General features: G+C 53.3%; 1 protein-coding gene across 8 annotated transcripts in view; it reads left to right on the top strand.

The window, feature by feature from the left end:
- Nucleotides 1-4,578: 4,578 nt before the first annotated feature.
- The window catches only part of EPS15L1 (epidermal growth factor receptor pathway substrate 15 like 1), a 96,807-nt gene continuing 90,174 nt past the window's right edge, over nt 4,579-11,211 (top strand). For all 8 annotated transcript variants that reach the window (XM_042928792.1, XM_042928788.1, XM_042928787.1 and 5 more), the window contains exon 1: nt 4,579-4,634. In XM_042928792.1, coding sequence (XP_042784726.1) covers nt 4,602-4,634 — 33 coding nt within the window. In that variant the 5' untranslated portion in view covers nt 4,579-4,601. The remainder of the gene's footprint in view (nt 4,635-11,211) is intronic.

Genomic DNA, 11,211 nt, shown 5'->3' with positions numbered 1-11,211 from the left:
GGTAGGGGCACCCGGGTGGCTTAGTCAGTTGGGCGGCCGACTACAGCTCAGGTCATGATCTCGCGGTGTGTGAGTTTGAGCCCCACATCGGGCTCTGTGCTGACAGCTCGGAGCCTGGAGCCTGCTTTGGATTCTGTGTCTCCCTCTCTCTCTGCCCCTTCCCTGTTTGCTCTCTGTCTCTCTCTCTCAAAAATAATAAACATTAAAAAAAAAAGTTGGTAAAACTGATTTTGAAAAAGGAGAACTGATGCCTTTTTTTTCTTCAGGCTGTAAATTACCGATAGCATATGCTAACCTTTTCCAATACAAAATCTTTTTTTTTTTTTTAATTTATTTTTGAGAGAGAGAGACAGAGAGTGCGAGTGGGGGAGGGGCAGACACAGAATCTGAAACAGGCTCCAGGCTCTGAGCTGTCAGCACAGAGTTCGAGCCCCCGACACGGGGCTTGAACTCATGAGCCATGAGATCATGACCTGAGCTGAAGTGAGATGCCCAACCCACTGAGCCACCCAGGCGCCGCCCCCCCCCCCCCCCCGCCCCCAATATGAAATCTTGATACACCATCATTAGCGTGGAAGCGTTTTGCAGGCTATTCTGGAGAACCCGGGTCTTGTTCACACACTTCTGATGTGCTGTAAAGATGCTCCTGCTTCTTTTCCGTCACTCTGTGACCCACTGCTGTGGCCTTTTATTCTCTGTAGGACAGAGGAATGAAATTCATTTTCTCGAGTGAAAATAATAATTACTTCCCAGTTCAATTTTTTCCCTTTAATCAAATAATTTGCTTTCTAATATTTTCTCTTTTAAAAACATTTTTTGATGTTTATTTTTGAGAGAGAGACAGAGACAGAGACAGAGTGCGAGCAGAGGAGGGGCAGAGAGAGAGGGAGACACAGAATCCCAAACAGGCTCCAGGCTCCGAGCACTCAGCAGAGAGCCCAACGCGGGGCTCGAACTCACAAACTGGGAGATCGTGACCTAATCTGAAGTCGGACACTTAACCAGCTGAGCAACCCAGGTGCACCTTTAATATTTTAATTAGAAAACTAAAAAAAAAATTTTTAAGTAGACTCCACACCCAATATGGGGCTTGAACTCACAACTCCAAGATCAAGAGCCAAATGCTCTACTAACTGAGCCAGCCAGGCGCCCCAAATAACTTGCTTTTTTAAAGTCCTACATAAGCAGACTTCTGATTTGAAGACACCCGTTTTTCACACAGAAAATTGTGTTGGAAGTAATAAAATTTAGGACATCAGGAATTTGGAATCCGGTGATATTACAAATAAGCTGCATACATTAGAAACTATATGTGGCATATTGCTGGGTGATTAATGTGAAAAGTCTGCCGAGGAAGCGAAATTCCGGCAAGTTCCGTTCTCACTTTGGTTGAAGTTGGCGGACCTTCAGATGTGGACTTTTGGGCTGACGCTGACAGTTTATTGGGGTTGGTTGTCACTCTCAGAAACGAAAGACACTTGCTGGAAGTGCAGGGATGGGATTCAACTGTCTACGTCTTTAATCTCTGAACGGGTAAGAAGTTACTGAGGAAACAAGCAGAGCCAGGCTTTGAGAGAATATGCTGCAAGCAGTTGTATGAAGACGGGCCAGACCAGGTCAGACCCCGCAGAGCTCATCTTTTGGAGCAGTGCCAACCTAGAGAACTTTCTGTGAAGATGTTGCCCATTTGCACTGGCCAATACAGTGGCCACTGGCCACCCCTGAGCCCCTGAAATGTGACTGGTGAGACTGAGGAATAAATTTTAAAACAAATTAATAAACATTGGTTTTAGAGTAATTTTGGGTTCACGGCAAAACTGAGCACAAAGTACAAAGAGTTCCCACGTACCCCCACTCCTACACCCACACATCTCCACCGCCATCAATATCCCACAACACAGCGGGACGTTTGTCACCACGGCTGAACCTGACATATCGTGATCTCCCAGAATCCATAGTTTACAGTAAGATTCACTCTTGGGGTTGTACGTTCTATGGAGGGATGCATTTTCAATCTTATTTAATTAATTAAATTAAGTTAATTTGACTTTAGTCAGCCAACCTGACGGGTGGCCGCCATGTTGGACAGTGCAGCTCTGTCCAGCGAGAGAGGCCCAGGAGGGGGGATCACTGCCCAATGTGGTGGTTACAGGAGTAAGAGGGAATCCCCGGCCGCTGGCTGGGTGGGACTCACACCGCCAAGCCTCTGTGTCCAGGCAAGAGGATGCAGGAGAGTCTCTGTTGTCCTGGTCTCTATAGGCTCTGACACCAAGGCTGGAAGCCTGCATATGCCATTTCACGGACACCAGTGCCCATTGGTTTCCTGTCATGTTCCGTCAGAAAGAAGTGGGAAGGCAGGTGGAGAGGAGAAGCCATTTTTTTTTCAGGCTTCTGCGGGCATCTCAGGCATGGTAAGAACAAAGCAGTGGCTTTAATGATGGGCAGAAGCAGCAGTGGCTGGGGACTGCGGGCTTCCGGGTTCCTGCTCAGGGTCCAGTGATTTTGGGTTTTGGGCCACACCTTTTTCCCTTTTGACCTTTAGTCTTAGAAGCGCTTGAAGCTCCCTACAGTTACTAATCGATAGGCGACCTTATATGCCTGTTCTGTTTTTCACATACTTTTGTACTCATTCTCCCGTATGAAACATCCTCTGTGGGAAATACCTAACATGACTTTTCCTGGGGTGCCTCGGCGGCTCAATCAGTTAAGTGTCTGACTCTTGGTTTCGGCTTCTGTCACGATCTCATTGTTCGTGGGGTCAAGTCCTGCGTTGGGCTCCACGCTGTCAACATGAAGCCTCCTTGGGATTCTTTCTTCTCCTCTCTCCGCCCCTCCCCTGGGTGCACTCTCTTGCTCTCTCAAAATAAATAAATAAACTTAAAAAATATTTAAAAAAATAAAATGACTTTTCCTTATGGAACACAGACTAATAAAGCACTCAAGACAGCTAAAAGCCTTGATCACCGCACCTAGACCACCACTACGCTTTCCAGCGGACCCACTCCCTTCCGTCCATCTATGCTCGGTACATTTTGCCTCCTGCATCCAGAGCCACCACTCTAGAACACAAATCTGATCATGTTTAGATCCCTCTTGTGGCTTCCCATTGTTTTTTGGGGGGAATGGGACAGAGGGAAAGGGAGAGAGTGAGAATCCTTTTTTTTTTTTTTTAAACATACTCATTTTAGAGAGACAGAGTGAGAGCAGGGGAGGGGCAGAGGGAGAGGGAGACACAGAATCCGAAGCAGGCTCCAGGCTCCGAGCTGTCAGCACAGAGCCCAATGTGGGGCTCAAACTCACGAGCCGTGAGATCATGACCTGAGCTGAAGTCGGACGCTTAACCAACTGAGCCACCCAGGCGCCCCAGGAGAGTCCTAAGTAGGCTCCACGCTCAGCACAGAGCCTGACATGGGGCTCGATCCCACCACCTGGGATCATAGGATCAGTCAGATGCTCAACCAACTGAGCCACCCAGGTGCCCCTTCCCATTGATCTTTATACAGGGGATGGAGAAGTGTAGGAGCACGATGAGACTGAAAACTTAGAGCAGACAGCAAAACACTCTCAAGATGAGACCAGATGACACATGGTCTCATATCATTGCTCTTTACTCAGGGGTGTCTCATAAGATCAGCAGGAGCTTGTGAGACTCCCAAATGGAAGAGGGAGACAGGAAGCTGTGCCCCACCCCTGAGATCACATGGCCTTCTAGCTTGCCTGCCTGAGAAACAGGGCCTGATCAGACTCACTGTGCCACCATCACAGGAGGAGGGCAGGTAAGGGGATGCCCACCTGCCCTGAAGAGACCTTGCGGTCAGCTGCCCAGGATTCCTTCTTCATCTTGTTAGTGGAATCCTTACTCATCCTGTTAGTGGAATCTGGCCACAGAGGAGTGTGTGTCCCTCGCGAATGGAAGACAAAACGTCTGAGAAATAAATGCCCTCTCCAGTACCGGTTCTCCAGCAAACGTCCGGTGCCTGCTCTGTGCCAGGCACAGTGTGAGACATGGAGGTGGAACGACAGCAACCATATATTACCACTCCCACTTTTCAGAAGGGGGGACTAGGGGCTCCGAGAAAGTAGTTAAGTGACTTGCTAAGGTGATTTGCCTCCTGCTAGAAATGGGAGCTGGGAAATCATCACACACACACACAGACACACACCCTCCCACCCCCCCACCCCCCCACACATACACCCCATCCTGGGAACAGCGAGTGTAGTTGGGCACGGCGAGGTTTCTGACGCTCCGTGAGGTGCGTAACAACCTTCCCATAAGGATTTGCCAGGCGCACGGAAAAGGGAACGGCACCTGAAAGAATGACAGCATGTCAGACTTACGCAGCGGACGGAGGGGTAACGGGGCAAATAGGCTGGGTTCACACGGTGGGACCCGCGCGCCTAACCGGCCCCGCCCCCTCCCGGCCTGGGCTAGGTGTGCGCGGCCCCGCCCCCGCCCCTTCGGTTTCGGTTGCGCGTGCGCAGCCCTGCCTCGGTCCCGCCCCTTCCCGGACTCAGCTGCGCGCGCACCGCCCCTCGCACCAGTGCGCACGCGCGGCCCCGCCCCCGTCTCCCCGGCGCTCGGAGCCCGAGTCCGCGGGAAGATGGCGGCCCCGCTCATCCCGCTCTCCCAGCAGGTATGGGCCAGCGGGCGGGGGTGCAGCGCCGGGGCGTAAGGCGCGAGGCGGGCGCCCCGGGGAGACCGATGCGCGGAGAGGCCCACCCGGGCGGCGGCGGCTCGTGCTGACGGGCCCGCGCGGAGGGAGGGCGAGTGGGCGGGCGGTCCTGAAGGTGACAGGCCGGCCCGGCCCGCGGCCTCCAGCGCCCTGGAGACCCTCTGCGGGCGGCGTCCAGGCGGGGCTGCTGCATGTATCTGCATGGTTCAGGGCCCGGGCCCGGCTACGAGTCTGGCCTTTGCCGCAGCTCCCAGGCCGGGCGATGCACGGTGGCACTGGGCTCTCGCTCTGGGAGGTGGGCGAGGGGAGCGAGCCTTTCTGCCGGTGCGACAGCCCCGCGAGTCTTTGTTTTCTGCCGGGTCCCAGCGCCGGCAAGGACGGTGTCCCCGCCGGGGTGGAGGGCAGAGCCCTGCCAGAGCCAGGACCCTCCAGCAGTGCGATCCCGGACTCATCCCTCTCTTGGGAGCTGTTTCTGCCACCCTTGAATTGAGAGAGAGGAGCTCGCACGTCTCCTTTCTGCGTCTTCAAATCTGCCTGATGGTCTGTCTTACTAAGGGGCAGTAACAGCGGCGCGACATATAACGTGCAAAAAAGAGCCTTGCGCAGGCAGCTTTGCTTTCTGGGAAGGATGTTCATTCATTTATTTGTCTGTCAAATGTGCGTTGGGCCAGGTGCTGGGAGTGCAGCAGTCACCCAGACAGACAAGGTCGCTGCTCTCCTGGAGGTGACACTCTTATGGGAACTAGAAACTACCTGTGTCCTGCTAACGACAGCTGCCTTTATTTACTGAATACTTGTGTTGTACCAAGCGCCATGTTATAAGCACTTTGAACTATCTAGCACGGAGTTGGAATTAAGAGTGAAGACACGGGGTCATGTCATCTTGCTGTTTAGTTCTTGGCTCTGTCATTTATTCCTTTGAGTGTGCTTGGGTGAAGTGCTTAGAACTCATCTGGAAAATGGAAATATAAAACATATAGGGATGATGTGAAGATTAAGCATGTAAAACGCTTAGTAAACAGTGCCTGGCACATCAAAGCACTCCGTGAAACTATAATTATTACCATCATTTAATTCTCTGGCAGATTGGGACATACGGGAATGTAGACCACAGCAGTAAGAATGCCGAACCTTAAGAGAGCTGATAGGTAGGTTGACATGACTGGTCAGCTTTTCCAAGGAGAGAGACATACCTGCTAAATCTTACAAGAACTAGCCAATTTGTAACGCCGTCACGAAATTAAAAGTGTTAAAGGCCAGTGGTTATTAATTAATACATTCTTATAACAGGTATGAAAGTGCTATGTAAATTAGGTGCTCTACGGATAGGGGGTATTATTATTAATAGCCACTCGCTATAGTTTAGGATATGTGCATTGGGTGAAACTCACTTAGGCTCACTTAATGAGAACGTGCTCCCATTTTTTTGGGGAGGGGAAGAATCTTTTTGAAACTTCCTTTGACTTCCTGTCAAATTTTGACAGCCCTAATTTGAACTTTGATGACAACAGTGGCTAATGTCTATTGAGTGCGTTGGAGTTTAAGTGCTTTCTAACATGTTGGCACTTATCCCCACAACAAGGAGAAGGAAATTCTCATTTTACTGATGCAGAATTAGGTTCAGAGGAAGGCCACTGTGAGTTAAGGAATGGAAACATGATTTGGGTCCTGTGATTCATGTGCTTAGCACCCTTTGGGATAAATTCCCAGTTCTTTCTCAGGAAGCCTCGCTGGTCTGGTGCCTGCCAGCCCTCTCCCGCCTCCTGCTTTCCCTGGTCCCCACCCTGCAGCCATACTTGCTTTTCTGCTCCTCCCACAGTCCCAGCTTTCTCTGTCCTCAGGGTGTCTCACTAGTTGTTCCTTCTTCCAGAAGTGCTCTTCCCTGTCTCTTCCCTTGGTGCTTTTGGTTCCTGGGTCCTTTCCCTCCTTCGGGCGGTAGCTCAGATGTCATTCTTCCCAGAGGCCTTTGCTGATCGCTTGTCATAAGTAGAGCCCCTTCCATCCCACCAGAAATGTGTTTTTTCCACACACCCCTCGGCACCAATCAATGGTTTACACCCAGGCACCCAGGGAGAGCAGGTACAGGCCTCTTGATCCTGTGACCAGCCCCCAGGAGGTGTCTCAAGGTAAACTCTTGAGGCACCCATGACTTATACATGCCAGCGCCATTTCCAGGTGGCTTTTCTTCTCTATGTGTGGGATGGGGACAGGGGTGGGAGTTGCAAGAGACTGACAGCCAGGAGCCCATGACACGTTTAGGTCACAGACTTCTGTGCTTTTTCCTGTTCCTTTACACGTTTGTTGAACAAAGGCGTGACCAGGCTTTCTTCCTTCAGGTAGTTATCTGACATTTCTCTACACCTGTTCTTTTTTGTTGTTGTTAAGTTTATTTATTTTGAGGGAGATTGAGCACCAGCTGGGGAGGGGCAGAGAGAGAGAGAGAGAGAGAGAGAGAGAGAGAGAGAGAGAGAGAACCCCAAGCAGGCTCCATGCTGTTGATGCAAAGCCTGGCACGGGGCTGGAACTCATGAACCGTGAGATCATGACCTGAGCCGAAATCAAGAGTTGGACGCTTAACCGACTGAGCCACCCAGGCGCCCCTCTTTATACCTGTTCTTATGGGAAGCTCTGCACTAGGTGTTCCTGTCGGCCAAGGTGTGAGGCTTAGCCCGTCCAGCCGCTTTCAGTCTAAGCTGAGCGATCACACAGGTTCACAGATAATTCGCGGAGATGCGTGGATAGGATTCCAGGATAATTTCTGGTTGGGGGCATTCAGGGAGCCGCCTGGAGCGCGAGGCTGTGCTCTGGTTGGACTGAGGTGTAGAGCACACTTGGAACATTCTTGGAACACGGAACTTGGAACATGGATGGCCAGGTGAAGGTGAGTAAAGCAGCTGCTCGCAGGGTTCCAGAGGGGAGAGGGGCTGTGTGTTTCCCCTCTGTCGCCAGCACTTTTGCTATAGGCATCTTTCCTGGTCTGCTCCACAGTCCCCGGTATCTGTGACACCTCTTTCCCTGTGCAGTTTCTGATGACCCTGAATACGAATCTTGCTCTTGTGAAGGAAGAGTCAGGGTGGATTTCTCCCTCCGTTGGCGGCTCAGTGATTTCCGTTTCTCCCTGCCTCTGAGCAAGCTCCCCTTTGCCTCTCCTGGCCTGGAGGTGCACCTGTGTCCCTCCCCCCTTTGTACCGTGTGATCTCGTAAGTGGCCGGTCACCATGCCGTCCTTCACCCTGGTGGCCTGTCACTGGTTGCCCTTGAGCCTCACAGCACCGCGTCCTCTCTGTCTGCCCCCATCTTAGGGTCTCCCCGCAGAGCGTGCGCTTCCCTCACCAAGACCCTGCTGGAGTCCAGCCTCCTGTTTCTCCCTTGCCAGCCACCTCTGGAATTGGCCACTTCCTTACCACATGCACAAGTTCACAGGCTGCGGCTGCCCCCCTTCCTACTCAGCCTCTGCCTCCGAGTTCATTCCGCACAACCACCCCCTGCTCCAGAAGCTTCCAGCTACTCCCGTCTCCCTCCCCTCAGTATGTCCAGCTCGGCCGCCCCTGTGCTGCTCCGCCTGACCTTGCCAGCTTGCTCTCCCACCCTCGCACCACTCCACTTAGACCCTTGCTGTTCCCAGCGCTCCCCCCACACCCTCCGTGGCTCTGTTGCCCCCACCTCCTGCTGTGACCTCCTGCTGCGTCCTGCCCCACCTCCCGCCCACGGGAGGCCACTCCCAGAGGCCTTCCTGGGGGTGTCTTCCATCAGTCCCACCAGAACGTCATTGTCCCTCCTGTACCTTCTGTGGGTCCCTTGTGTGGCCCTCGACCTAGGAAGCATGCGGGAAGCGTTGGGCTCACTGATGAAGAGAGTGTCCTGGGCCCAAGGGGGTGCTCCCACCAATGCCACTGGGGTCCTCCTCCGCCAGGTACTTCCTGTGCCCACGCCCTTGAGACACATCAGCTTTTTAATGGCTGCCATGTTCTGGAAGGTTTTTATTCCCATTTCACAAACTGAGACCCACAGAGATTTAAGTAACTTGCCAAAGTCCCATAGTTGGTGGGTTGACCCCACATCCGCCTGCCTGCAGAGCCCCGCTCTTTCCCCTCTTCCAGGCGGCCCGCTGGGCTCCTCGCCCAGAGCAACACCCGGTGAACGTGTCTGCAGTGAATGCCCAGTGCTTGGGACACTTGGTTGTCCTTTCGTCCCTTGTTTTTTTTCCTCTAAAATAACTGCCAGTCTCTCTGTCTTACTAGAATGCTAATGGTGATGTGGTATAAATTGGTGGGGACAGAGCCAGGGTTTAGAGTAAAGATTGGCCCTGCCCCGTAAGATCCAGAATTCCCCGGCTGGCTCTTTGTCGTATTGACCTGCATTGGCCTGGTTTTTGTGGACTGAGTAGCTCCCAGTCGAACAAGAACATACAAGTTTTGCTCCCTCTGCCCCAATTTTGCACTTTAAAGCAACTTTCCCACATCTGGCTCTTTACCCGATCAGCTGATCCCAGAAGTGGACTGTCTTCGATCAGATGGTACCCAAGCGCCGAGCGTCCACTCTCTGATGCCTCAGGCCACTTGCCATTATTGTGCCGACGGACGAACACAGCCGCCCCCCCCCCCCGAAGGAGGCAGCCCGTCAGCCACTCTGGGGGTGCCCTCGGGTTCTCCCCTCCCAGACTTCACCTGAGCAGCCAGCATCCACTCGGAAAGCTCTTCCACATTCTTCCTGAAAGACACTTCTCCCACCCCGTTACCCCATGAGGTCCCTTCAGGGGGTGTGTGTTTTCAGTGTCATGGTCCCCAGATGTTCTCTCAGAGCCCTCGGTTGTGCGGTATTTTCCATATCTCACTTTGTCCGTGTGCAAACTGGGCCTACCTCTAAGTATCTGCCTCCTGACAGCGGAGTATCAGCACCTCGCGGGGTGATGGGTGTGCCGTCAGAAAGCGCCTCTCGTTTGTGGATCGCGCTGTTCATTCGGCAGATGTGTATCAGGCTTCTTCTCTTTGCTGGGCACCTCCTGGCCAGTGGGATGTAGCAGTGAACCTGAAGACAGCTCTGTCCCCTGGAGCCGAGGTTCTAAGGACGGCGGGGGGGGGGGGGGGGTGCAGACAGCAGGAAAGGAGCTAGTATGTAGTCTGTCCCAGGGCCGTGTGGTCCGCGCTGTGAGGGCTGTGAAACCGAGTTTACGATCCCACAGGTGAGGTGGGGAGGCCTCACTGCACAGGCGCCAAGGACTGAGCAAAAAAGGCATTTGGATTGCTCACCTCCCCCTCCCGAGTCACCGTGGTCCATCTTATCCTCCCTCTATGAAGAGGTAAACGGGGGCCCAGAGGCAGAGGTCACTTGTGAGAAGTCACACCCCACAAGCTCGTGCTGATAGAGCTCGTCTGACACAGATCTGGGGCTCTGTGCGGCACTCCAGTTTCTTTTTATTTATTTCTTCACTGCCAAGCATTCAACAGTGTGAGAGGTCATTTGGTTTTAAACAACGGCCGTGCTCCCTGGGTGCTAGGCGCTGTATCCGCTAGATGCTGTAGAGTCTGATGGAGAGAAGATCACGTGTTTAAAATTTTATTTTATTGTTTTGATCTCCTCTCCCTGGAAAGTCATGGGGGAAACGGAAAGGCTGCCTTTTCGTCTTTACAGAGGGTCAGCAGGTCGGTTTCCCTGCTGGCGTGGGTGTTCGGTGCCTCAAGGCGGAAGGCAGAAATGAGGGCGCCATGTCCGGCCCACGAGGAGGGTCGGCGTGGTCTGGGCCACAGTGGAGGCAGAGGCCACGGGTGGTCTGAGCTGGATGAGGGGCGGACGACTTGCTTCCACTTGGGTGTGTTGGAGACGGCTGCATGGAGGAGGAAGGGCGCCGGGGCTGGGCCGTGGGGACATTGGGAAGGAAGGGAGGGATGCTTTTTCAGACAGCGGCAGAGCAGAATGAACAGAAACCGAGGGATTGGAATCCCGGCTCAAAAGGGTCGAATGTGAGGCCGGGGCTGGGAACTTTGGGCTCCGCATCCCTCTTTTAGTTAGGGTGACTTGGGGATTAAAGGGAGAAGGTGGCTTGGTAAATGGGACATGGTCTGTGCCTGGCCTACAGATTGGCCCGAGACAAAAGGGACTGACAGGGTGTCTGCTTGCCTAGAGTGGCCGATGAGGGGGGTGGGGTAGAGTGGAGACCTGCCTGCTGTGTGGCCCAGAGGGCCGCTCCTGCTTAGAATGCTCTGCCCACTCTAGTGGTAGGGCCAGCCCTTAATGTCCCAAGCTGCTGGAGGGAGGGAGAGGTTACAGATGACCACAAACAGCCATCTCCTTGCACTTCCGCCTGGCTCTGCCTACTGGAGGGGTGGGGCGGGGGGGGGGGGGACTGTTGCACTCCTAATGGCAGAATTGATTTACTGATTATGTTCAGACTGGCTGATAAAAAGTCAGTTCTCCTTTTGTAGACACTGGCTGAAAGCAGGGAAGGGTGGTGCCAGGAAGCCTGGCTGTCCCTCTCTGCAGACTGGAGGCCGGCTTCTGCCCCTCCAGCACGCTGCTCACCTGCATCCCACGCTTCCCAG

This window comes from Panthera leo, chromosome A2, assembly GCF_018350215.1.
Source record: "Panthera leo isolate Ple1 chromosome A2, P.leo_Ple1_pat1.1, whole genome shotgun sequence".
Lineage (NCBI taxonomy): Eukaryota > Metazoa > Chordata > Mammalia > Carnivora > Felidae > Panthera > Panthera leo.
The sequence above is the reverse complement of the archived record's forward strand: the minus strand, read 5'-3'. Positions and strand labels throughout refer to the sequence as shown.